General features: G+C 44.1%; 1 protein-coding gene across 1 annotated transcript; it reads left to right on the top strand.

Moving 5' to 3' along the window:
* Nucleotides 1-268: 268 nt before the first annotated feature.
* On the top strand, nt 269-25,313 carry LOC118789363 (pyridoxal kinase-like). Its single transcript, XM_036545751.1, has 11 exons — nt 269-521; nt 2,582-2,636; nt 10,343-10,447; nt 15,290-15,373; nt 17,574-17,608; nt 19,356-19,441; nt 19,665-19,710; nt 21,260-21,371; nt 23,727-23,863; nt 24,569-24,635; nt 25,083-25,313. Exons 1-11 carry the CDS (start codon nt 432-434, stop codon nt 25,193-25,195), a joined length of 930 nt encoding a protein of 309 aa, XP_036401644.1. The 5' UTR covers nt 269-431; the 3' UTR covers nt 25,196-25,313.
* The last annotated feature ends 2,577 nt before the right edge of the window (nt 25,314-27,890 follow it).

Raw genomic sequence — 27,890 nt, 5'->3', positions numbered from 1 at the left:
CTGACCAACTTGTATTAGTTGATGGCTGTCCAAAAACAAAATGACAAGCTGTTTCACTGTCACTTAAACACATCATATTTCATCCAGAATACAAACGATTACACGATATACACAGCGAAGACAGAAATGAATAGAGTTTAAAATAGCAATCTGAACACCGCTGTCACGCCAGTTCGTAATTATCCTTGTGATGTCAGCGCACTTAGGTATCTGTCTAAATTGCCTGAAGAATTTCGGTCTGTCTCATCAATGTGTGTTTCTGTGCGTGTGTTGGGTGTCCTTCAGTCCTGTCTCTCGGTTCTGTTTTCATCATCGCAGGTTAGCTGCTTTCCAGACTGTACGGCTTGAGTTTGCTCTCTTTGCAGCTAGCAACACAGAGCAAACGTTACACTCGCGTCAGCTATCGTTACCGACATCTGATACAAAACTGTATGCACGAAATGGAATGCAGAGTGTTATCAATCCAGAGTCATGTTGTCAGGGGATACGTTGGAAATAAATCGGCATCTTTCCCTTTGCAGGTAAGAACACATCATTTATATACCATCTTAGCTAGCTAGCTAGCTGTCATTTTCGTGGAGGAAGCAGTTTGCATGATTTGACGGAGCAGAAGATAGCAACTAGCAGCTAGCTAAAGGTCACATGGTAGCTAGAAATATCGTTTCAGCTATCGCATAGTGATGAATGTGTAAATGAACATAGCCTTATTACGATTATGACATTTGAGATCTTAATGTCACGGTGTGTTAGGATCTTAGCAAAATGGAATTTCATTGCGAATTTGTATGGGGGTGTCTGCGATGACAATCGTTACTGTCCTAACGTAGCTAGTAAACCAGCTAGATTGACCATGTGATTCAGAACGATTGCTTGCAACTACTGCTCTTAGCTAGAGGGTAACAGGTAGCTATCTATATTGCTAATTATCCGTTTATAGCAAGAACCATTTAACGCGGGATTTTGCCTCGATTTAATGAATGACACTCGGGTATTGTCAGCATTTCTCAAACTAGCTTATGTGTGTGTGTGACTCGCTAGCCAGCTGCTTGTTTGCCTGGCAAACTCACTATCTGTCTATCCAGATACCCGGGCATCTTTTCACTTAAGAGAATTCCAACATCCATAGCTACTGCAAAAATCGTCATCATCGTCATCATGACCATCATCATCATCATCATCATCATCGTCATCGTCATATAAAGCAAACCGGCTACTGGCTCGCAGAATATCACTCAAAATTACTGTTATAGGTTGTAGGCAGCTGTGTTATTTTCTCAAACATGTTAGTTTGGCAGCTAGTGAGCTAATTGGCAGAGGATAGGAGAATGTTTGAAGGCTGCATTTATTTTGTCCGCTGCATTTATTTTGGTTAATTTGGGGGGCAGTTAATACTCCGACTGTTACAGACAGCGACAAGAAGACGAGAGAGACAGACGAGTGGCTAGCTAGATCTCTGGGCATCATCCATGGGTATGCTGCCCGTATGCCTAGCCATAATGTAAATGGCTGATTATTTGCTAGACTTGACGTCACAACCGGGGGTTGGCCGGGGGAGGGGGGAAATTGAGGATTCTGTTCGTTCTTGGGTCGTGTATGAAATACTGATGATGGAGTATCATGCATGCTATGTCATACCCTGCCTTCATGCTGCCGAGCAAGTTTGAAAGCATATGATTTTTAAAAACAAAGCAAGGTATTGTGGTGTTCTTTTTTGGGGGCAGAACCGCCTTCGTCAGTTCAGTTAGGAGTGAAGACCCAGAGGGATTTTAGTGGAGCTGCTAGACAGATATGAAGGTCCGGAACAGGTGTCACACATACCCCACTTTAGAGCTGGAACCATGCTAGCTTGAAGTGGAGGCTGCCCTGGTACAGGATGGTTCCTTATCCACTGCATTATGTACAGCCAGATTCTTAGCAATGCCTTCGCACTGTTGATGTCTGCTGTGACTGAAATAACTGACCAGACATTGACAGAAGTCCACCCACATCCCAGACAGCAAAATAAATAAATAACGGACTCCATATTGCTTCCATCTACCGTGCACTTCTGTGTCCTTTCTCCCCTCTGTGCTCATCTCCCCTCAGTGAAATTTTCAGTGCACAGACACTGAGCCTTAACACAATGATGCAGACACATCCGCACATATGGGTGCTCTGAGTTTGGGTCTTGTGTTGCCAGTGCCAAAGTTTCACAACTGACAGTTGCCAGACTGCCCTCCAGAAGTTGCTTTTAGTGGGCAGAAGGTGCTACACCCAGGGCATGGGGTTAGACAGAGAGAACTGCAGCTTGCTTTCTGCATGTCTCACGTTTCTGGACACTGTCATCTAAAAAGGACCTAAACTGCAGTTAGTGAAAATTAAGTGTGCTCTGATTATGGATGTCACATGATTGCTCTAAAAGTCTTTAGATCTGGTGACAAAATTGGTTCAGTGGCATCGCTGCTTTTGTCAGTACACGCTAGAGCATGATTCTGTCTCTGCCATTAGTAATCAAAAGCGCTTTGCTCTGTCAGAGACCACACACGTATTTTCTCTTTCTGCTTTCTAACCCTCTCCTCCCTCCTGTCCATCTGTCACACAGGTGTTGGGGTTCGAGGTGGACTCCATTAACTCTGTGCAGTTCTCCAATCATACAGGTATGGGACAGGACAATTGTGGTGACACTGTGTCTTTCCACAGAACCCTGTCCACATTCATCTCCAGTCCAGCTTCGTGAAGCTAGTTTAAAAGTACAGTTGGATAATTCCATTTCAAGTATGCAAGGTTGGTAGCCTGTGTGTGTCAGATTTTACAGAGATACTTTTTTTTAGTGAGTCACTTATAATAATAATAAGTTAAAACTTAGAAGTTTGAAAAGTAGAAAGTTTCACCTTGTAGTTGTGACAGGGTGAAAACCAGCCAAAAAATGAAATATGACCTTGACTAGAAAAGTCACCCTGCACTCAATTTTAATCCCTGTATAAATATAAGTATTTCTAAAATACTTTAGGGACAAGTCTTCCAAATGCTACAAAACACTTCTGCTTTCAGGCTGCCCCATTTTTGTTGACCCCCTCTTAATATATGAATTCTGCATTTTTAAGGACAAAAATCAGTGAAAGTGAAGGTGTAAAAGATGCCAGAAGAATGTCTCGTTGTTCTACTCTTATTTGATAAGTGGTTGAAGGAGTAGCCTAGTTGTGTTCATTCAGTTCTTTGCAGATGTGTAGTTGTGAAGTAAAATTACCATTTTTTTTGTTGCAATCTGAAATTTGACATTCCAAGTATTACTTAGTTGCGCTTGTAAAATAAAGAGTGGAAGAAACTATTATAGGACTCAGACACTTTCATGGGAAGCTTCACAGAGGGTAGATCTTTTATTTTATCGATAGTAAGCAGTGATCATAGCTACTTTTCTAATTCAGTGGTATTTTTGTAGCAAGCTGTAAACATATATTTTCCCTGACAAATTTCAGAATATAAAAAGATACAATACTTCATACTGGTATCAAATCTAAGACTAATACATTTCTCTAATACATTTCCCTTACATTTTCACTTTATTTTCTGCTTTTTGTACCTATGTATTCTCTGCCAATTTATATTTAGATACTGCTTTGTCTCCTCTGATTGGTTTTGGCTTGGTGGTGGGTGGGAGCAGTGCTGCAAAAGGAAATACAACAGAACATGAAACGGATCCCTGCCATCTTTTTTTTTTTCTTTGTCGTTTGTGGTTCTAGTTCAGCCTGGTTCTTATTTTGGGCTTCTGGAAACGGGCTGATGGGCTGTGATATCATCAGTATATGCTCACCTCAAAGGTTTTCACCTTTCAGCCTCGTAGCTTGGCTTCCTGTCCTAGTTCCTCTCTGAGGATGTTCGGCCACTTTGTGTTTGTCCTAGATCTTTTTTTAATGTACAATCTTCCTGTTGGAAAGTGGAACTGATTTTTCAATCGGCAGGGGGTCCAAAGCCATTTGTTCGGTATGTGGGATGAGATTGTGGGGAGAGTGGAGGGGCTATGTGTTCTTTACTTAGGCTACAGCACTGTCACTCTGTGTGGCTGTCACAAGTCATAGCTCATCACCATGTATACTGAAAATCCCAAGTCAATGCACAGTTTGTTTTTTTTTAACATATGAATGAATCCCATTCTAGTAAACAGCCTGTTTTCTGCTAAGAGTGTTCCAAAGGGAATGTTACCCTGCATTACAATACATGTCTTATAGGACAACAGTGTTATTCCTGCCTCATTGATCATGTTGATATCCCCGCACATTTCTGCATTCTGTGATGAACTAGTTTAAAATGGTCTGAGCTGGTGTGAACGTGTCTGTGAACCAGTTTAATTCAGGAGTAAATGTTCTGGCCTGTGGGATATGATGGCCTTACCAGGCCCCTTTTTTTGAAACTGTGGTTCTGTCTCAGAGCCTTGGTGTAATGGACATTTAGCCTAATTGTTCAAGTCAAAACAGATTGGGAGCACACAGTAAATGATTGGCAGGTTCAGACTGTATGCAGGATAAAAGAAAACGGACAAAGATATTGCTCTATTGATCTTAAAGCAAAAATCATCCACTGTAGTTCCAAATACTCCTTTGTTAGTCCACCTTGGTAATTTCCAGTCATCCTGTGAATAGTTTAATAGCAGATGTGATGAAGTCATGTACAGCCTTGGCCTACAAAGGAAGGCAAACTGGTGTCTGTAAAACTGAAAGTCTTATTTAGTGAGTTATTCTTCCAGCCTTTCTTCCATTCGGCTGTCATTTTAGTTGCACACCTGTGCATTCACACGCATGAACACCTTTGACAGATGCTGACCACTGAAATGCTGGTCATCTGCATGCTCACTTGACCCTTCAAAAATCAGGATGAAGGACAAAAGAGAGTAAAATCGCTAACTCAGATTGGCTGGTTTTTATGAGCGCTGCTTCCCCCTCCTTGTTTCTCAGCCATATTTCGCATTTGCCTGAGGGCTGAGCACCTACCTAGTTTTGGTTCTTCAAGTGTGACGGTGACATATTTGATATTTCTGTAGGGAAAGAAAATTGAGAGAGAGAGAAGGAGAGGTGGGGAGCAAGGATCCACAGTGGAGATGACACATGGTGAAAATGATCTCTCAGTGCCTAAAACGACTCGCGGAATGGCTGGTGTTGGGGCAGTGTTGTCTGTATCAGAGTGCCTGTAGAGACATCAGTATAGATGTCAGCAGAGATGTTAAAGTAATGGCATTGGAGAAGCAGGTGCTGCTCTGTGATGGTCAGGGAAAGACCGCTGGGCTACTGATGTAGCTTGACAGATTTTCTTGTGGACTCAATGTGAACCTTGTTAAAAGTATCATTACAGCTTTTTCATGTTTTTAAAGAAAGCCCTGATTGAACGCAAGTAGAATGCATACATAAATCAAAAATTACAGAAATTACAACAGGTGCTTATTTGCCAGAATATATTGGTTTTGATTCAGATTTTAAATCAGTTCTTCTCTTAACAATAAAGTAAATCTGAGGATGGAAATGCACTGTATGGCACATGGAGGGATCCAGTTAGTGCCACACGGTGGACGTGGTGTCCCCTGCATTTCTGTGGCTAGATCACTGCAGATAATCACACAGCGGCTGTACAAACCTTATTACCTTTCTGTTTGACTTCGCTCATGAACTTTTTCGGTTTAAGCCAAATATGTGCAGGTGTTAAGTACAGACATAGGGCTAGGACACTAATGTTTTATGAGCTCTCTTTAGTGGCTTGCTAAAGATGCCATTATGTGATCAGCAGACGATTCAGACGAAGGGGGCCAACAGCTGTTGAAAATTGCCACTCGCTGCTGATCTTGCTGCGTCCGTTTCCCTCCACACACCTCTGCCAAATCGCTTTCTTGGCACGTTCTCCCAACGATTTATGTATTGCTCTATTGAAATGTCTCCTTCTTTAAATTCCAACGGAGAAAAAAAAGCACATTCCACATAGATTTTCCTTTTATTCCGAGCTAATCCGGCCTCCTCGCCCTGCCTGTAGTTAATTAAAAATTGCTCGTTTTAGACAGCAGTCATCTCATTTCTTGCCCTGATTTGGATGCGCTGTCTTTTTGAGTGAGTGAGAAGGGCTCAGTTAATATCTACCAATGACAGGAATTTGATGTCATTGTTAATTATCTTAATAACATTTCTCCCCCACCACAAGGCTCTGTCTAACATTTTACACGTAAATTTTAGACTTAACAGAGGGAGTTATGCCCTTTTTTGGTTGTCCTACAGAAATAAAAACACCCAGCCTGAGTTCTGGCTCCTTACGACCATTCACTTCTGTACAGGCCACACAGTAAATGACCATCCTCTAGCCTGTAGCTACACATTACAGACTTATTTAGCTCATGCTTACACATCTTATTCAGCCGATAGCTACATCCACTCATTTTAGCATTTTGCAAAATGTAGTGGGGATTACTAATTACATGCAGATATTGTGTGGATGTGATACTATGGCCACCAAATTCCATCTAAGGGTTTTGCTTTTAACCAGACCAGTGAGTAATCATTGTGGTCATTGTAACATTCGCTGCTTAGCTTAGCGCACAAAGCACTGGGGAAAGCACATTGTGTTTAGATGCTAAATATGCTTACATAAAAGAATAGAGGGAGCCGTGACAACAGAACCTGACAGTTTTATTCTGGCGTATACAGGTCCCTACAACTTTCATCACATAAATGTAGTCTTCTTGTTTTCACCAAGAGAGGACCACGAGTTCCAGAGTTACAAATGATCACCACTATTTCTCACATCACTGCAGGCTACTGATCTGTTCTCACTGCCCGAAATGCACAGTCTACCAAGTCCCCTCAAATTTTAATTTTTATTGAATATCATATTTATTCTGCCTGTAGCTGTGCAAATACACCTCTAAGCACAAGTGTCTCAATTTGCTTTTTTCTGATTGGATGTTAGGCACAAATACGCACCAATGTCTGCCAAAAACAAACACTTAAATGATCTCTCTGTTCCAGGTGATTTTCAAATTCGAATTCCTTGTTGCTCATTTGAGGAAATCACGTCAGTAAATCATGATTAAAATGGACAGTTGGTAGAGAGGTAATTATGTGAATGTCCATGTGAAATGTTTGGTGAACTGACTGATTTGAAAGCTAAGGCAACGACTGTGAAGCAGGCAAAGAATGTGATGTTCCAACTGGCGCTCTAGTTAAGATAATATGCTTAGCAGATGCCCTTATTGGACATATTATCCATGTCTACATTTGGATATTACTGAAGCTTGAACCTCCAGCACTGTGTTTACAAGTCCACCACTCTAACCTCTACCTCATACTCTGCACCAGTGCAGGAGAAGGGTCATTTTGGTGCTGAACCAAGTGAAAGGGCAGTTTGAGAAAATAAAATTCAAGGAGGGTTTGTGGCTGGACACAGCAAACATATTTGCCTTGAAATTTCCGTTACTTCTCATGCACTTTGTATGTCAGGCTGAAAATTAGAGGTTCATTTTCATATGCTTAATTTGTCTATCAGAAACCTTACCTGATCTCCAATTGAATATACATTCAATCATACACAAGTGATAAGTGGGGTAGTCAGCCACGGTTACGCTTAACAAGGCTTCATTGTTTCTAAAGCTGTGAAAATTGTGCCTGTTACACTGCTAGGCAGGCTGGTGCCCAGTGAACGCAGGTACCTGCATCAGTTATTCCGCCAGGTGAAGGTCATTCACAGTCTGTTTGTGATTTAAAGCACTGCTTTATTGCCATTCATCACAGTGCAGTTATTTTGGCTCGTGCTTGAGCCAGGATTACAAACAAATTCATGAGAATCTGATTAGTCACTCTTCCAGCCTACTGGGGGCTTTGATTATGGCTTTTCTCTGTGTCCGCCTAACGAGAATGAGAGGACCGGTGTAAGTTGTGATGGTGGTGTCTGAGGGTTAATGTATATTTATGTATTGTCATTCTGTTTGTGTGTGTGTGTGTGTCTGTGATAATTTCTGTTTGAGGAGGCAGCATAGCCTTTTTAATAAAATCAGCTCTTAGCCAGATTGGGTGAGAAGTCTTTCTCTTTCCCTCTCTCTCTCTCTCTCTCTCTCTCTCTCTTTCCCAGCTCCATCCCTGTCTGTTTCATTCTTGCAGTCTTGCTTTCTTCCTGTGTGTGAGCGGTATGTGTGTATGTGTGTGTGTCTGTGTGTGTGTGTGTGTGTGTGTACACGTGTGGACAGGAGAACTGAAAAAGCTCTTTCAAGCAGAGAGTCATTTTAGATTTGCGGCAGCATAAAGTGGTGACGACAGAGGAAAAGCTTATCACAAAGATTACCCTCGCATTCAGTCACTCACACACATATACAGTCACATGTATTTACATGCACACACATGCACAGGCATAGAATGATGACTGAGGCAGTCTCTCTAGCCGGCATACACACACACACACACACACACACACACACACTCACACACATACACACACACACGACACACTCATTCAGGGGGAGGGCCACTCTTCATAGCTCTTGGCCCTCAGGCCTCCTTCTGTTGTGTTACTAAGCAACGGGTACCATACCGTGTGATTGGCTGGGTGACTCACCTGGATTGTGACATCATGCTTCCAGTGGCAACGACAGCAGCTGCTGACGGAATGGTCTTCACAGCTCACACACGGCCTTTGTCCCCATCCCTCCCTCCCCTCAGTCAGGGATCCTGTCACTGTGGCTGGGGGCTTTTTGTAGGCCTTCTCTCAGTCTCTGGAGGTGACAGATCCTTTGCCCATTCCACACCTGGTTTGTTGGGAGCCAGTGTGTTGTAGTTCAGTGTTTTCCTTCTGTGATCTTGGGGTACTGGATTTTTTTTCCCCCAAGTGCTTATAAAGAATTAGATTTGTTTGAGCTGATTGCTCATCTGATTGACTGCTGAACTGACATCACTTGACATCTCTGTTAAGCTCTTGAAGAGAGAAATGCAGTTTCTGAGATGTGTTTCTAATGGGGAGAAGATACAATCAAAAGTATTGTTCAGCATGTCTTTATTAAAGTCAGGGTTGTATTTTGTATTCTGTATAGTTTTAATTATAGGTGTAAATGTTATTTTTATGTAAAAGTTGTTATACTATTTGTTTTTAGCCCTAAAACAGCTAATTTAACAAGTAATTCAGATAAATGCTGAATTCATATCTGTATCAGGACTGTGATTTCTGCAAAAATGCCCAGCATTAAGATGAATTACTTGTAACTTACTCGTAACTGACCAATGCCTCAACTACCTACACATCTCTTTACTGAGGGACTAACAGCTCACACCTGCCAGGTTATGTAAGATATAAATCACTTTTCAACAAGCAGCTCACTCAAGCCTGCCTAATTAAGAACTGAGCTGGAATGAAAATCAGCATGCAGCAGTTTGCCTACAGAACCAGGGTTTAGATACAATGGTGTAATGGGTTGGCAGGCTTTCTGCGGGAGGGACGTTGGTTTGAATACCCGGCGGCACAATGCTGACAACTGTAAGAGTGGAGAACACATGCGAGGCGAGGGACACACGGGGTAGGAGCAGGCAAGACAGAGAGGAGGAAGGCTGTATAGCGCAGCCTCGTCCGCTCGCTGCAAAACGACTGCCGGGGGAGCATGGCGATTACTCATTTCCTGAAATGTAATTCTATTTATGTGGCAGTGCTTATGTTTGTGAGCGCCCATGTATCCTTGAGAAAAACATCTGTCCAGTGTAGGAAATGTGAACCTGACAAGTTGCTGTGGGCTCGGTGGTGATGGAGTAGACACTATGACTCTTGTGAAATGTCCCTCCCTGTGTATGTATGTGTGTTTGTGTGTGTGTGTGTGTGTGTGTGTGTGTGTGTGTGTGTGTGTGTGTGTGTGTGTGTGTGTGTGCGTGCGTGCGTGTGTGTGTGCGTGCGTGTGCGTGTGCGTGTGCGTGTGCGTGTGCGTGTGCGTGTGCGTGTGCGTGTGTGTGTGCGTGTGTAACACAGTGTAACAAAGGTCATAGTCTTTTGGATGCTGGGAGTAAATGTCAGATCCGTTCTCTGGGATAAGCTGTGAGCTTTCATTTTATGTATTTTTGATGTTAGAATCACCTTTTTCCAAAAAAATTTTTTTCGAATGAATCCTCAAAAATATGTATTTAAATAAAGATCAATCACTCATCACATTTCAAAGGTATTGTTCTTACACTTTAAGTTACAGTTATTCAACATATTAAGTTACACTTGCAGGCAGTCAAAGGTCCTGTCCAGCAGTGTGTGTATAATCAAATACTGACTTTCAATGACCAGGGCCTTTGTCTGTTGAAAGTGCCTGTGGTGCAACGTGCAGGCTTTCATGCGCCGACCTTTAACCTCTCACCTCTTCCTGTCAAATCTTCAGGTTATGGCTGCTGGAGGGGCCAGGTGCTGACGGCAGATGAGCTACATGTTCTGTATGAGGGGATCAAGCTCAACAATGTTAACCACTATGACTACGTGCTGACAGGTGAGATCCACAGCATATTTGGGGTATGTGAGGGGTAATGGAGTGCAGAGCCATCCAAAGGCTGACATACCTGCTCATCATCCAAGTCCTTTAAAGCCCATTTTACGTCAAGCCGGTGACAACCAGCTGATGGAATACTGGTTGCCTGCCAGTTTATTGGGACAAATTAGCATTTTGAGGATGTTCAGGGCATCAATCTGCACGGTCCTGAAAGGTCCTGCTACTGAGCCTGCACAAGAAGAACAAAAAGTACACTACATACTGACCTTATGAATGTAGTTTATGGCTGCTTCATTTTATTTTTGAATAGCAGACAAAGACAGATACCACTAATTCGTATTCAAATAACTTATCCGCCTCATGTTGAATAACACTGTGGTAAACTCAGGGTGTCAGTCAGGTGCAGTATCGCCTTTGTTATTCTTTTTACACATCACTCTTGTGTGTTCTAGGCCCATTCAAGCAATTAACTAGTCTCGAGACCCACCTTCGCCAATATACACATCACTGGTACCCCATGCGTCACTCACATCTCTGATTGTCTCAGACATACCCAATAAGTCTTCCGGATTCTGCGTGTAGGCAGGTGTTTTAATCTCCTGACATTTGCCATTCTCTCCCAGCTACCTGTACACATTGACCAGACAGGTCCTGATAAGGGGCAGAGGGAGGCAGAAGGAGAAATAGTTTTATAAAAGCTTAATGTAGCATATGTTGAAGCGAATGAGGTCTGAAGATAGTTATAGGTTTTCTGGTGATTAAAGTGCTGTACTGTAGATGAAAGGAATGTCGAAGTGGTTAAATACATGACAGTTCTAGTATTTTGCTACTGTCTGAGAGCCAGGTAAAAAGGGGAGAAGTCTGATGCCCTTCTGTAGCTGATGTCACCGTAAGGTCATTTAAGGAAATGCGGGTTTTTTTTTTTTAGATTGTCCTGTGTCCACTAGGGCTGTCAAGGGGTCATCCTGGCTGATAAAAACAGGCTTGAGTTTTTTGTTTTGCTGGTTTTTCTCACGGCTCTGCATAAAATTATCTGGATGAAAATTGGCATGGTAATTGGAGTTACTATGTGTCTAGGTTCCAATTAGCTCCCACTTCACTGTAGTGCATTATGGGACTTGTCGTGTGAAAAGTTGTCATGCTGCCCGGCACGTGTATTGGAGGATTCCTTTGCCTTGTCCTGCACTGCAGTGAGTGCAGAAGTTGTTGTGGTGAGGTTGTGATGAGGTGAAATGTACAATGTGCATTTGAGTGTTAAAAAAGGTGAAAAATAGTGATAACAAGCGGTCCTGGTGAAAGGTAGCACTGGTGCTACAGTAGGATTAATAGGAGTATAACTAGCTGTGCAGAGAGCAGAACTGAGCCATATGCAGGTATGTACGGGTCTGTGGTCGGTTTGTATTGTGACTCTTCCCCAATCTGTCCTCTCCTCAAATCTGGGTCACTGCACCTGCAAGAGCCGAGCAAAGCTCCCTTTACCCTTCACCAACCCTCCCTGCCCCTCCTAGAACCCCAGTGGAAACTGAAGGTTATCCCCCAAAGAAAATGATTGGTTGGAAAAACTGTCACTTCTGTGAGTTAAATTCCTCTGCCTCCCCATCTGTCTCTGATTGGTCAAGTGTTCAGTGTGGCAAGACGCAGATTAGAGTCAGCAGAGAGACGGGGGTGGGTGGGTGGGGGGGGGGGGTGTGGTTATGGGAAAGGAACAAGAGGGGGGGGCACAGAACAGGAGACTGGAAGAGGATAAAGACAAGCAGGAGGGAGGGAAGAGGGAAAGTGACAGGAGCTCTATAGATACTGGGTATAGATAGGTACAGCCGATACATCTGTATGTCACAGGGGAAGCTCTCTCGCTCCCTCCCCACTCTCTCGCTCAGCCTTCGGCCCCCTTCATCCGTCACGTCCGTCTGTCTCCCCGGTCTCCTCTATCTCTCCATCTGCATTCCCCCCGCCCGCCTTTGTGCCTCCATCTTTCCCCCCTCTTTTCACAGACTCCTCCCTCTGTGTTCAGCCTCTCTCTGTCTTTCCTTCTCTGTCACTTTCTCATCCTCAAGGTGACAGTGAAGGAGAGGTAGTTATCAGAGAGGGAAGCTCTTGCTCTGTGTCTCCACAGTCCTGCTACAGGACACGTGGGTGACATGGCTAAAAGTCCAATCTTAAATTGGTTGACAGTTTCACCTTTTAAACTTTGGTCTCCTCAAGGAGGAGTCCAAAGTGCCTGTCTATGTTATATTATCATAATTTGTTTATTTAAAAGAAACCCTTATTATTGTCGGGCAGCTTGAAGTGTTATAGCAGAGGATAAAAATAGCAAATCAATTGCAATCCAACATGCAGAGCAATAACACACAATTAAAACACAAATCCTGAAGTGTAACAAATCCAATATTAATCATAACTCGAGGTTGTGAGCACCCTAATGCCGTAGTACATTCGCACTACCGTTCTGTGCAATTAGTACATCAAAGAATGTGGTTTTTTCAGTATGAATATGTGTGTCATCCACGCGCAACCTAAGGGGCTTGTATGATTCACAGACCAGAGGGAACGGCTTGCTTGCACACCTGTGTGTGTCTGTCACACGCGACACGGCTGTTACGCCATGCGAATGAGTGTCAATGCGATGTCACATTATGATTGTCCTTGTAAGACGTGATGGCTGTAGGAGTGGCATGAAATAGAAAAATGCAAATAATCACACAAACTAATACATATAGCCATGACCTTGAGGGCATTGGGGCACTGCTTGAGGCTTCTTTTGACAGAGGATATGACGTCTTTGTGGCTCATGAATGCTGGCAAGACACTAAAAAATGTTTTCCATTCTGGTTTGCACGTGTGCCACTACGTGATATCTACGTCATCCAATCCACTTGTAGGCAGCCGTCGTGTTGTGGGGCACCAAGAGTGTCCCAGCGTGACCCAGCAAGATGACCCTGGGTGACACAACCTACACGCCCCTGTCAGAAAAAAGCCAGTGTTTTCTGTCAGTTATCCCCCAGTCACTGCCTGCAAATGACACAAACCTGGGCCCGGCTCAGCCTGTGCTTGGAACAAGGGCCTGTGCTGTTTGTGTTAGTCGACAGCCCCTGACTACTTGGATCACTGTTAAAAATTATACTATAGGAATATAATGCGCTCGTTAATTATTTAACAACAGTGCTGCAGTAATGTAGTGAGCCTATTAATTGCTTAATAGCAGTGCTATAGGAATATCATGTGCGTGGTGATTGCTAAATAGCTGTAATCAGCTAATGAGTCTGCTAATTGTGTAATAGCTGTACTTTAGTAATATAACAAGGCAATAAAGTGTTTTTGGCATTGTTAGCCACATTCACAACATCTGTCAGCTGCTGTGTTTATTTCCCATCAGCGGAAGCACCGAGGTATTCTGTCAAAAACACTGCCCAGCAATGCAGTCGTTCTGGGGTGATCCCTTGACCAACGGTCTCCCTCACACACATACACACATAGACACGCAGACACACACACACACATGCCTGCAAGCATGCCTGCCGAGTTTCGGTGTCATCACTCTTCCTCCATAATGGTCTCAGACAGCTCAAGCAGGCTTTTTTTCAGATTTTTGTGAAATCCCCTAAATTTAAACTTATGTCCTAACAATTCTTTTTTCTGAAATATCAGCTGTTTTAAAACTAAAAATAAAATAAAAAAATGAAAAAACAAAGAGGAATGGGAAACCTATGTGAACTGTATCTGCTGAAAGCACACCCACACATAGGAGAAGTGATAAGGAACCCTGGAGTCAGCTGTCTCCAATTTTCGCAATTTTCCCAGTCCTTATCTCTGCTCGTTGCCTCTTCCACCTGTGTGCCGTACAGCAGCGTCAGCATAGCAGGTCCCAGAGACGGGCGCACTACGGAGGCCTGGGTTTCCCCTCTCCTCAGTGATCTCCAGAGCTACCAATCTCAGCTCTCTAGAGCTGACGTGCAAAAAAAACTGCAACGAGTTGAATGGAAGCAGGTCTAGGTTGGTCGATTTTGTAAATTCTGCATGTTGAGATTATCTTGCCATTGCAGTAATTGTGCCTGAAGGCACACAGATTGGGTTTACTGTAAATTATCTTGGTGAATAGAATTCAAACTACATACAGTTTTTCCAGCTTGACTCTGATGACAACATGGATCCCTCAGTGAATGGCAGTACCTAATTCTACCACTAGATGGCACAAAGCCAGCAAAGTAGTGAAGGAAAAGTGAGGCTTCATGAACCTCAAGTTAGGTGAAGCCATCATGTCATATCAGCAACTCACTAATATGTCGAAGCGATGTGCAATGGAAAGGAAACTATTTTGATAAGCTTGTATTTGTTAGTTATTGACAGGTCATGTCTAGCTCCACCCATTGTGGCTTTTGTGAGACCTTACACTCCCATTATTACAGCGGCAGCGGGAGACGTACACATTTCCAAGTATCTAGATTGGCAATCATTGGGTGAGCCGTATTACCCAACTGCTGCCATGACAACATGGCGTCTTGGGCCCGAAAACCAGTCTTGTCCATAGAGTGGGAAACTGCAATTGTTTTTATGAAAGTAGAAGTCAAATGATTATGTCCGAGGCGGCCTATCAGGGATTATGGGAACAAGAACATATTCCTTCTGGGGATTTGTTTTTACAACAAGACGATAACAAGGACGTTTTTATTAACTGATGATGACTCAGATGAGCGAGTGGTCTCTTTCCCAGTCGGCCAGATGTGAAATGATAGTCGGATGAGCCAGTGCACTAGTCTCTGATATGTATGTCAGTGGTTGCAGCCCTGAGCAGCGTGTCTTTGCTGATAATTTTTGTCTTTACCCAGAATCCTCTTCTTTCCGCAGGGTACACCAGAGACACGTCCTTCCTGGAGATGGTGGTGGACATTGTGCAGGAGCTGAAGAGGGCAAATCCCAACCTTGTGTATGGTGGGTCCCTGTCCTTAACATCTACACTCTGTGTGTTTTACCCACTACCTTACACCCACCACTACACCATTAGCTATTTCCTATAAAATTTACACATTTTTACTTTTGAGGTATATTACTGTCACACAGTACCTTATGGAATAATACCCTTTTAACCCTTTAAACAATTGTTTCAGCTCTTCATCTGGAGGTGATTTACAGTACCAGTCAAAAGTTTGGACACTTTTCTTTCTTTATTTTTAGTATTTTCCACATTTTAGAATAATTGTAAAGACATCAAAACTAACGCAAATGGAATTATGCAGTGACCAAAAAAGTGAATATGTGTTTCCCATTATCTTAATCGGGTGTGTCCAAACTTTTGACTGGTTCTGTATAAGAGAGAGCAAGGGCGTAATGTTATTTTGACAGTAGTTCATGGTTATTTTCAATATTCTGCCATTTCTGCCCTGCTGGATGTATTCACACTAAATGATGTGCAAGAGCATTCTGTCACATAATCGTGATTGACATCTCGTGACCCAGTTCTAGATCGCGATGTGGATGTGGTTAAGTCTGTTCCAGTGCTGCGCATGTTGTCTCTGTCCGTCTATGTCAGTCAGCAGGAAAGGGACGTCTTGTTTTTGTCCCGTCCAAGGCATTGATTATCAATCTAGGTCATTGAGTTGTTTTCTTGGAATGGTCAAGCTGGATGGATTTCATTTGGAGTTGATAGCTCAGAGAAACCACTGAAAGCTTCTCGGGGCCAACAGCCATTGATGATTGAGGGCTTTACGAGAACACTGATGTTCCTTCATTCCCTTCACACCGGTGCTTCTGGCTCCAAACCCCACACGCTCCCTCTCGCTGGAGCCCCATCTTGACTCTGGCCCCTAGAGTCAGCACCCTGTCTGCCCAATATGGAACAGCTACCTTGGGTATAAATAAAGCTGTAGCTTCCTTACTGCTTCCTCCTCTTCCTCGTTCTCTTTCGCTGTCATCCACCCTTCTTCCTGCCTTCTTGCCTCTTACCCTCTTTTTCTCTTGCTCTCTATTTTGCTGTCTCCCTCTCTGCCAAAGGGGAAACGGAAGGAAGGAAGGATGATGCTTTTCCGCCCTTCTTTCTTCTTCCCTCTTCCCCTTTCTCTCTTACTCTCTCCTTCTCACTTGCCTTCTCCGCTCCTTCCTCTCTCTCCTTCCCTGTGTCTCCCTGGGCCCTGATGTCTTGGCCGGGATCGCTGCAGGGCATGCTGGGATTTCCAGGGTTGCAGCTCAAAGGACCGTGCTGAGAGTCCTTACTGTCTGCAGGGTGACCGTGACATCCTCTCACTTGGCCTGCCACGGGCTCCCACGCTGCCCCTCCCTGCACAAGCCCCCGGCAGCTGTCAAGTTCCCACAGCCACTAGAGCAAGAAAAGGCATCTGTGAATAAGAGGCGTGTTTCCTCCACCGTTGGCATAACAACCTATTAAAAAACACTCTTATAGGTTTCCGGAATAGCTCAGTCAGCGGAAGCCCTCACTCCATATGGCCTGGGTTTAAGCCTGACCATGCCCTCCGCCCACATTGACCAGGAGCCCACAGCAGTGGAACAAACGGCCTTCATTCTGCCGGGGTGGGGTGGGTTTGTCAGCAGGGTCTTCTCGCCTCACTACTCCCAGGCACCCTCTGACATGAGCCAGTCACATGACGTCGTTGGAGATGCACCTATCCTCCAATTGGTGTCCGATTCCTTGTGGTGTGCTGTGGGACTCGTAGTGTGAAAAATAGAAGCTACAGGTGTGTCTGTGTGTCGAAGGACTGCTTTCACTATCCCCAGTGCTCCTTCACAAGAACAGATGCTGTCTGTATGAAAGGGGTCTAGTATGCAGTTGGCAATTCTGAAAAGAAAGGGGTGTAAAAAGGGGCAAAAGCATTCAAAAAACTCTCTACTCTATGCTCCTGTTGCCAAATGAAGGTGGACCCTTCTAACTGAACTCACGATTTCTTTATTAGGACGTCTTCAGATAAGGCCGGCTTTTAATGGAGAGAACGTCGTGTACAAATTGTTCTCTGTGCTGGGGTGTGTGTGTGTGTGTGTGTGTGTGTGTGTGTGTGTGTGTGTGTGTGTGTGTGTGTGTGTGTGAGGTTTCTCCTATTTTGACTGCTCCTCCGAGAGAGATTAGATGTATGCATTGAGCTGTCAGCTGAGAGCCTGTGTGCTGTGTCTCTCCCCTCCGCAGTGTGTGATCCAGTGCTGGGGGACCATGGCTCCATGGTGAGTGCCACTGTTTATTTGCTTTGTGCTGCTCCCCTTCCCGGCTCTTCCGAGCCCCGTGCCTTCCTTGTTTCCCCCTCCTCCCTCTTTGCCTTTCTCTCTCTGCCCCCACTCCTCTCTGAGCCGTACGCGGCGTGCGATAATTTGTGATGTGGTGATAATCTGCGAGGGGGATGCTGCTGTAAGCGTGACAGCCAAACGCAGCAGCGCTCTGCTGTCAGAAGAGGCAGACTGAGGTGAGGGCAACACCAAGGCAGAGAAATTACAGGCTTTCAGGTGGAAAGAAAGAGACGCCCACACACATACTCATGTGCACGCATACACGCGTACACACATGCACAAACATACAGGCGCACATGAGCGCGCACACACACACACACACACGTACGCACACACACAAAGATGTAGATATGTCCGCGCACATGCACATGGACATAACGCCATAGGCTCATACACAAGCTATTTTTACATCCTCCCTGAATGAATATCAGAATCAACATGTCCCTGTAAGGTAGGTGACAGTGGGTCTCACACAGTGATAATGGGGGGGATGTCTGCCCATACTCCCTGTTCATCTCCCCCCGTACTGCCGCACACTGCGTTATTCGTGTAGTAAAGCCGCTCTGCAGAGCCATGTGGCATGTCGGGATGAAAGCACCCTGCAAAACCGTAGGCTCTTTGCTCTTCTTACTTCAGCTCTCTCTCTCCCCCTCTTGTTCTCTCTCTCCCCTCCTCTCATTCTCTCTCTCTCTCATTCTCTCTCTCTCTCCCCTCTTGTTCTCTCTCTCTCCCCTACTCTTATTCTCTCTCTCTCTCTCTCCCTCTCCACCTCTTGTTCTCTCTCTCCCCTCCTCTCATTCTCTCTCTCTCTCATTCTCTCTCTCTCTCCCCTCTTGTTCTCTCTCTCTCCCCTACTCTCATTCTCTCTCCTCCTCTCATTCTCTCTCTCTATCTCTCTCTTGCTCTCTTCTTCTTGTTCTCTCTCTTTCTCACTCCTTCTTGCTCTCTCTCTTTCCTCTTTCTCATTCTTTCTCTCTCTCCCCCCTTCTTGTTCTCTCTCTCTTTCTCTCTCTCTCCCCCCCTTCTTGTTCTCTCTTTCTTTCTCTCTCTCATCTCTATCTCTCTCCATCTCCCTCTGGGTCTGTCTCTTTCTCCCTCTCCCTCTCTCTTGCCCCCTTTCCTTCTCTCTCGCTCTCTTGCTTTCTCTTGCCCCCTCTCTTTCCCTCCCCAGATCTCCCCTCCGGCTGATAGAGGCGGATTAATCAGTGCATGTTATGATGTCACATATTGCGTAGAAGGGGAAGGGGGAGGGTGTCACAGCGTCTTATTTCACAGAGCCAGATTATAGCCCGAGTATTCCTCATCTCTGTGAGCGGTGTGGAAAAGGGATCCTTGCGCACTGTGACTCAGAGGGGAGTATGTCCCAGTGTCCTCAGTCAGGCATGCACTGTGTGCTTGTGAGAACTGCATGTATGCAAGAGCTTTGACGTGTTTATTAGAGAAGGAACATTCTAATTACACCATAAGAACACTAATGGGTTATTTAGATCAGCACTCAAATGCATATTAACAAGGCTTGGATTCCTTTTCATCAGTATTAACAAAGTATAGCCGAAGGGTCACAGGAAGAATTGTGGTTTCATATGATGATTGGGAAACCCTATATTTTGGTAAACTTTCTGAACTGTAGTGACTAAGGTATGCTTTTGCATAATTGATGAGTGTGGGATTCCCCCTGTATCTGCAGTATGTTCCTGAGAATCTCCATCCCGTTTACAAGAACAAGGTGGTCCCAGTGGCTGACATCATCACACCCAACCAGTTCGAGGCAGAGTAAGTAACAGCGTGTGTGCACAAGGAACACTGTCCATGTCTCTGTGAATGCTGTGCAAGTTTCTAAATGTACCAGGAACACTGTACGTGGTTTCATATTGTAGCTTTGTGATGTCTGTGTGAAGTACGTGTACATTTTTTGTATATGCTTTTAACTCGTGTGTGTGTGTGTGTGTGTGTGTGTGTGTGTGTGTGTGTGTGTGTGTGTGTGTGTGTGTTTCAGGCTGCTAACAGGGAAGAATGTCAGCACAGAGAAGGATGCTGTAGAGGTAGGTCTACACTACAACCACATTTGTGATATATATGTTTCCACATTGGTCCACATCACTGAATACACTCTGTCTAATGTACCTTCACATCTGTGTCTACAGTACAGTACAGAACAGGTAAGGATCTTACTGGAGTGATATTTCTATTGCTATTGATGGCAGTGTAGCATAGTGGTAATGCGTAGGGCTGGTAACCAAAAGTTAGCTGGTTCGATCCCCACTGGGGCACTGTCATTGTACCATTGGGCAAGGTACTTAACCCACAATTGCCTCAGTAAATATCTGGCTGTGTAAATGGATGATATGTAAAATTGTAACCTATGTAAGTCACTCTGGATAAGAGCGTCTGCTAAATGACAATAATGTAATGTAATGTAATGTCCCTGCTGCTGCAGAGAAGGTGAAAAAGAGCTTATTCTCTGTTGGCGCAAGAATGGTTCCACATTCCTATTGGTGCAGTGAATATAAGCTGTGTGCCAGTTGCACCAGAATAGATGAAGAAGTGCTGTATTCCTGTTGGAGCAGAACAGGTGAAGGTGCATGTCCAGGGTTCAGTTCAGTGTCAATTTACCCACAGGCCTCCATAATTTATTCACTGAGTAGTTGCCAGGTTCCAGGGCTGTTCACAGGGCTATTTGTATCGTCCCACGCCCACTACATGTGTTTTAAGCCATCTCTCCAAGCTTTAGTGGAGTGATACGAGCTGAGCACAATGGGCTTGTTTTTCTTTTTTTGCTGGATTAATGATGTGGGGATGCTGCACAGATTCACAGTAGAGGTTGATCTGCACAGTAACTGGAAAAGCTTTAGACTCAGTGAATAGCATGAGCCATCCAGGTGATTTAAAGATCTGTGGAAAAAGTAACGACTGTTGCAACAAATCATAAACCTATTTATTATTCAAGGGGTGTATCAGCAGGGATGGAGCGCCAGGGATTTGAAGCCACAGTGCACATGGTGAAAGCATTAGTGATACTGGTATAATGTTTGCTGAACAGATATTTGGCTCAGTGTACCTAACGTAGAAAATTACCCGTTACCAATCAGAACCTCCATGGAAGTGTGGACAGGGGTGTGGAGAAGCTGGCCAACACTTCTCACAAAAATGAGCAGAACAGAAGAGGGAACATAAAATAAACAATAATTTATTTTAAAAAACCAACAAACTGGCAAAAGAGACCAGCCTGAACAAAGAGAAAGCAGGAACAAAATGAGCCTCTCTGCTCTACAGCCACACGCCTGTATTTAATAGGCCTTCAGTTAGGCAGGTGTGGCTCATTAACCAGTGGGCTGGTCCACACAGACAGATACAGTTATCACTTGACAGTTAACCCTGTATGAAATGAAATCGATCAATGAGCTCAGTTATTTACATGATTGGAAATGGAAGCACGGCAATCCTTAGACATTCATCAAGTCACAATTTAAGAAACACTTTTGGGAAAGGGTGAAGGTTCTCCTTCACAGGGGGATGGAACACAGGATAGAAGCGCATGACTCTGCACTGCTGTAGGAGGCCTGGCTCCACCTGCTGTTCTCTCCCTCCCAGGTGATGGACCTCCTCCACAACATGGGCCCCGACACAGTGGTCATAACCAGCTCTGACCTGCCCTCCCGGCTGGGGGACCGCTTCCTGGTCGCCCTGGGGAGCCTGCGAACAGGTGAGATGAGGGGAACTTCTTCTGGGACCAGCGCACAGGCCATACAGCTGTGTGTGTGTGCCATCTGCATGCTGTGTCATCTGCATACATCTGGATGTTAACACCTGGTCAGACTGAAGGCATCATTAATATATAACCTAAATAAAAGAGATCCCAGAAGTGAACCCTGTGGAACACCGATGGAACACTCAGCAAAAGATGAACACTTGTCATTGATTCTCGTATACTGCTTATTCGTAGATAAGTATGACTCCATCCATGTTAGTGCATTAACAGAAAAGTGCAGTGTTGCAGTTTACAATGTCAAAAGCCTTTCAAAATTGAGAAATACTGCATCAACAGCATCATCCTTGTTGAGACTAGATACCCTATGAGCTATCTTGGAAATGATTGGAAGAATACTGATAGGTCTCTAGATGGCTACATTGGTAGGGTCTCCAGCATTGAAAATGGGGGTTATGACTGCTGACTTCCAGATAGAGGGGAAATATGATTGTTTGAATGACAGGTTAACAAGGTGGAGGATGAGAGGACATAGGATGGTTTTATACTACTTTGAGTCACACTCAAAAACATCTTTGGCCTTTTTGGTTTCTTTAATTGGCCCATAATTTTCATTATAGAGGATTCTGACACATCTATGACATCAAAAACAGGAAGATCATAACTGCGGGATATAATTTTCTTCGGTTTTACACAATACAATGTTATTAAACACAGTAACAATTTGGTCTTTATCTTGTGTTAATTTTCCTTGGACCTGTAATTCAAAACCTTTTACCTCCTGTCTTGTTGCCCTTCTTTATAACTCTTGATATCTTCCCAAATTCATGTGCTGTTCTCTTTAGCCTTGTTTATAATACCAGTAAAGAAGTTTGCTTTAGCTTTTTGAAGTTCACTCACCACTTTGTTTTGTACTCACTGAAATGTACCTTATCCCTGACTTAAGTGCAGTTTTTAACACACAGTCTCTGTTTCATTCACAACTTCATAAGTTACACAGGTGTTCATTGATCCAGGGTAACTTCAGTTTCTTTCTTGAATGTGCGACCTTTATGCTGAAGTTATTTTTGCCCTCTGTGATTTTGGTCATGACACTGTCGGAAGCAGCCTCGAGATAGTCCAGCTGGAATGAGATCCACTGACAATCTTAGCTCGTCCTAAAAACTTTGAGCAGTCCCTTCAGGATGATGCCCTTTCCGTACACTATTAGTAGGAAACTGAAGCTTTGTGAAAATGTAATGGGTGGAGCTGCCATGCACTGTCAATCAGTTACTTGTGAGGAACCAATCAGAAAACTTAACACCCCACAGCAAAATGCTATAATTGGTTAAAATCAGTGGTCCATGGAGACTCAGTTTCTCCTCACTTCTGTGTACCCAGAAACAAGGAATATGTTGTGTAGATATAGTACAGTGAGATACAGGGCTAAAGATAAATATATCCCCAGTACCTGCCCAGAGTACCATTCCTGGATTTAAATAGTCATAGGAAAATACTGCATTGGACATTGTTCAGGACATAATTATGGCCGGGCTACCCATAGGTAGAGCCCGGAGTTTTTCCTCAACTTGTTTTCCTGCGTCTGTTTCAGCTCCCTGGTGCCAAGAGGTCGATATAGCCTCATTTTGAAGCCACTTGTTAGACAATTATCCCATCGCGGTGTCTCAGTCATCCCAATTAAGCTTTTAATTACCAGAGATTAATTACATAGGCCCGAAGATTGACAGAGATGTTTACTTCTGTTGACACCATCAGGTGTCAGATTCAGTCCCATCCCTTAGCAACACGGCCGTAAATTAAAATGTTCAGCAGGAATCTGTATACAGAATAGATTCAGGTTTTTCCCAATTTCATTAAATGACATTGCATTGCTGTGTTCTTTTTACATGTAGTTTGTATTTGTCTAGTTTGGGTTTAATTCCTCATCAAAGCCAGGAATAGAATCTAATGGGAGAATTATTACATCCAAAAACTGCAAAATTTTTGGGCTCAAAAATCCTAACAGCCAAAAGCAGTTTTTGAGATAGCCGTCTGAAAAATGCATTCTTCTGCAGTTGATCAAAGTTGAAATGCTGTGAGCTGCTCTGCGGCCTCATAAGTGAGTTTTTGATTATTGCAGGTTAAGTGTTGAAAGACAGCTTTCAGAGGGGCGACATTTACAGTGATGACGTGTGGGATTATGAAGTCTTGGAGGATAGCCCTGCCGGCATGGAAAACGTGTGTGTGTATGTTGCTGTTTGTGTGCGTGTGAATCTCCACGCTTGTGGGGTCCCCGAGGTCCAGTTCCAATATGTTCTGGTTCCGCTCAAGTTCCGCAGTGACTGTGTTAATGTGTGTTCCTGTCCCCTCCAGTGAAACCGGATGGTACCAGGTTGACGCAGAGGATCCGGCTGGAGATTCCGAAGGTGGACGCCGTGTTCGTGGGGACGGGTGACCTGTTCGCTGCCATGATGCTGGCCTGGACTCACTACCACCCCAACGACCTCAAGGTGTGGCACTAACGTCTACCACCGCAGCAGCCTGTGGGGGCTGAGACAGTTCAGAAAGACCCTGCTACTGCAATGGAGATAAAAACATGAGAGGTGTTGCAGGAACATCATTTTCACCTCCAAAATAAGTAGTGTGGGTAGCAGTTGTAGCATAGCGGTAAGGAGTAGGACCCTTAACCGATATGTTACTGGTTCGATTCTCCACTGGAACACTGCTTCTGTACCCTTGGGCAAGAAACTTAACTCTTAACTTAACTTAACTGGTTCGATCCCCACTGGGGCACTGTCATTGTACAATTGGGCAAGGTACTTAACCCACAATTGCCTCAGTAAATATCCAGCTGTATAACTGGATAACTTGTAACCGATTGAAGTTCCTCTGGATAAGAGCGGCTGCGGAATGCCAATAAAGTAATGTAACGTAGTGTACTCAGCATATTAGGTGAGACAGACTGTTGTTCAGTAAAGTCTAACCCTGTCACAGCTCCATATGTTTCCCCAAATTCAAATTCAAATCCACATTAAGATATATTTTATCTGCATGGCAGGTGATCTTGTGTTGCTATAGTAAGTACAAACAGTTAAAAAGTAACAGAATGAAACATTAAGAGACAGATTTTCTCAGTCCCAGAATATTTTTTAGAAAACTGAGTCCCAGAAAGCTCTCTTCTCTCCCTTTCTTCTCTCTGACTTTCCTGCTCTCAGACGGCATGTGAGAAGACGTTCTCTGTCATGCATCACGTTATACAGAGAACCATCTCCTACGCCCATGGTAAGAGGCTGGCGTCTTTGTGTGTCTGTGTGTGTGAGTTATTGCTCTCATCATCAGTAATGACATATGGAAGAAGATTATACACTTTAGAATACACATACAGTATCAGTTTGGACACATTTGAGGAAGATAATAAGAAACATTTTGATCTAAAGACTTATGCTTAAACGCTTGAAATTTGATTATTAGACAAATATAAATAGTGGAGTTGATGCCTTCAGTTGATGAAGTTGAACAGTTTTTGGTCACTGCACAATTCCATTTGTATTATTTCATAGTTTTGATCTCTTTATGAGTATTGTAAAATGTGGAGAAAAGGAAAAACCCTTCTATGAGTAGTGTGTCCAAACTTTTGACTGGTACCGTATGTGTATTGATCTTTTCTCAGCCCCACCCCTGTCCCTCTTCCTCTTCCTCCCTTTAACCCCCTGTCTCCCTCTCTGTCAGAGATGGCAGGCCCGGGACGAAGGCCCAGCCCTGCCCAGCTGGAGCTGCGGATGGTGCAGAGCAAAGCGGACATCGAGGATCCAGCCATAGTCGTGGAGGCCACCGTGCTATAGGCACCCTCCTTCCCCCCCGACACAACCGCACAATGTATAGATGTTGTACATTTTGACCTGTAATGTGACATTGCCTTAGAAACAGAGCACAACATTTCCATGAGCCGAGATCAGCAGGGTACCGACAGAGGAGCGTGGGGGAGGGCGGCGGCTTTGGGGGGGAAAGGGTGGGGCGGTGGGGTTCTCCCAGATCTCTCTCTCTCTCGCTCCCTCACTCGCTCACTCCCTCTCTGAGCTCCTCTAACCTCTGCGTGTCCTGCACACAGCCCCAGGCTGCCCTGGCACAGGGTTCGACTGAGAGCCTCTGATGCCTGTACAGACGGACTGCATACCTGCAGCTCCTGGTTTGTTCTCCCCTCGGGTTCAGAGGTCAAAGGTTACGATGGGTCAGAGCTTTTTTTGGACTGCTTGCAATAGAGGCAACCACTGCATTAGACAACGTAGCTCCTTCCTCGGCACCTGATTGGCTCTCTTCAGGTAGGCCCCCATTGCGGTCCAGATGTGGGTGAAAGTCAAAGACCCTGAGCATTTATGAAATGGCTGGCTGTGACTCACCAAGAGTGAAATTTGAATTTTAAAAATGGGCCCGTCCATAAATCACCAAGTACCCAATAACCCTCATACAAATCAATCCAAATGCACAAAAATGAAATGCAATTAGCATGGGGAGTTTTTATTACTGGACGAGTCAGACTTTATGCTTCTTATCTGGGTTAATCTTCAAATGTAATCAGTATTCAGAAATCATTTTCGGTAGCATTGCTGGGATGATTTTAGGAAATGTGTCCATTGTACTCATCTGAATCATGGCTGTCATATGCAATTCTTAACCTGCACATTTCCAGCAACATGTGGTTATTTATTTTTGTTATTGTCTTTGAAATGTGAGTCTAGCATTTCAAAGTTTGAACTGTAAGATTTTTAGATGTGTTCATTTTAATTGTTTACTGTAATCCCTTTAGGATGACATACAGTGTTGTTTTTTTTACATTTTACATTTCATTTTGATTGAACTATTTGCAGTGATAGCCATACACTGCTGGCTCACACACAAATGCACACAGTTAAGCATCATTCTTTGGTTTTAATTTAATCCTTTTCACACATTGCATATCGTAGGAAGAGAGAAGTGTTCATTAATATAAGAAAGGTCAAACTACTGCTGTAGTTTAATGGAACAGAAGAACAGAGATGGCACACAGTTGGCAAATCTCTGCCAACAAATTAGTCACTATTTACAGTGTCAAAGTGGCACATTGCCTCTTGCTGCTTTGTTATAGTAATGTAAACTACAAATAAAACTTGTGAACCTTTTTTATCAAACCAACTTGTTTCCATCTGGTTCTGTTAAGAAGACTTGTTCAGGTATTCCTTGATGCTGGCTGCAGGGTGTGATGGGAATCTAAGTCATGTAACATGGGGGAGTAAGTCCAATTGGCCTAAATTATGTAAATAAATTTAATAATTGGTTGCCATGATGTATATTTCTGATTGGTTTTTGTATCATGATCAGTGTTTCTGATTGATCTGTCAAAACTGAACTGGGTAAAGAGGGGGAGAAAGTGTTCATCATATCATTGTCAGCTGTAGTTCTTGGCTGTTCACCAGCATACACTTCCCACAATCCATTGCAGTTCAGTGTGGCTTACCCAGTGGCTGCAGTCTTGTTTCCATTCCATCATCATGATGACTTTCAGTTCAAAATTCCACAATTTGCACCTAGACTATGGGGCATTTCTGGGGCTTAGACAGGGGCGCGGGGGTATGGCTTTGTGCAGGACCAATCAGAGGTTAACGCAGCTCTGACCGACACATACTGACTCTTCAGCTTTCCATGAACCTGTGAACTGTTTAATCTCTGTTCAAGCTGTGTGTATGTGTATGTGTGTATGTGTGTCTGTTAAATGTAAGGGGTTTGGGGGGGAAGAAAGTGCTGTAAGAAGAAAAGGTTTCTTAAGAGAAGAACGAAAAGTGAGCAAATCCATACTTAAAGAGACAGGAAATATTTTTCTTTTTCCCCAAGTGTTTTCTTTGGAGAACAGCTCTGCCTCTCATTGGACCACCCAAGAGCTCAGAGACCTTTTCTCTGTGTCTCTGCATCAGCATACCTGGCAGGGGGTGTGGTTGCTGGCTATGCCAGCCTTTGAGTCCAAAAAACCAGAGGCGGCCTACACAAACCGGAGCATCCAAAGCTGCCAGCTAGCTGTGCGACGGCGTGTGTGAAGCGCGTGTGAGTTGGCGTGTGCGTGCGTGGATGTGTGTCTTCTGGCAAGACGTGCAAGACCTCCACTAGCGTCGTGACGATCTGCAAAGCAGGAGCCTAATCATGTGACCAAACTCGCTCGGCTCTCCCAAGCACGTGCCCTGCAGGAAACTGTGGCAACCATTCCAGACACTGTTTACACAGTGTGACTTTCCCTGGGAGGAAAAGCAAAGGGAGGTTTTCAGTATTGAAAAAAGTTGTGTAAATATGTGTAAATATGTAAATGGGGAGTATTATTTGTGTGTGGAGTGTGAAACTGTGTGGATCGACATGCCAACTCCGGTATGGTTGTTGAGCATTAGTAAAACTCAAGCCAGACTACTGTGCTTAACCAAATTACTCTATTGCACCTCCTGGCACAGAAAATAGCCAATTCACCCAGCTCTGGAATCTGGCCAACTGCCCGGACAGTTTTGTACTAAAAACCAGCCT

The sequence above is a fragment of the Megalops cyprinoides genome, chromosome 14 (genome assembly GCF_013368585.1).
Source record: "Megalops cyprinoides isolate fMegCyp1 chromosome 14, fMegCyp1.pri, whole genome shotgun sequence".
Taxonomy (NCBI): domain Eukaryota; kingdom Metazoa; phylum Chordata; class Actinopteri; order Elopiformes; family Megalopidae; genus Megalops; species Megalops cyprinoides.
Note: the sequence above shows the minus strand (reverse complement) of the source record. Positions and strands in the feature narration are given on the sequence as shown.

Excerpts from the sequence above, each read along its gene's own strand:
- LOC118789363 (XM_036545751.1), top strand. The coding sequence starts at position 432 with ATGCACGAAATGGAATGCAGAGTGTTATCAATCCAGAGTCATGTTGTC. Across the intron at positions 2,637-10,342 it reads GCAGTTCTCCAATCATACAG|GTTATGGCTGCTGGAGGGGC; the intron begins GTATGGGACAGG and ends TCAAATCTTCAG. Across the intron at positions 24,636-25,082 it reads AACCATCTCCTACGCCCATG|AGATGGCAGGCCCGGGACGA; the intron begins GTAAGAGGCTGG and ends CCTCTCTGTCAG.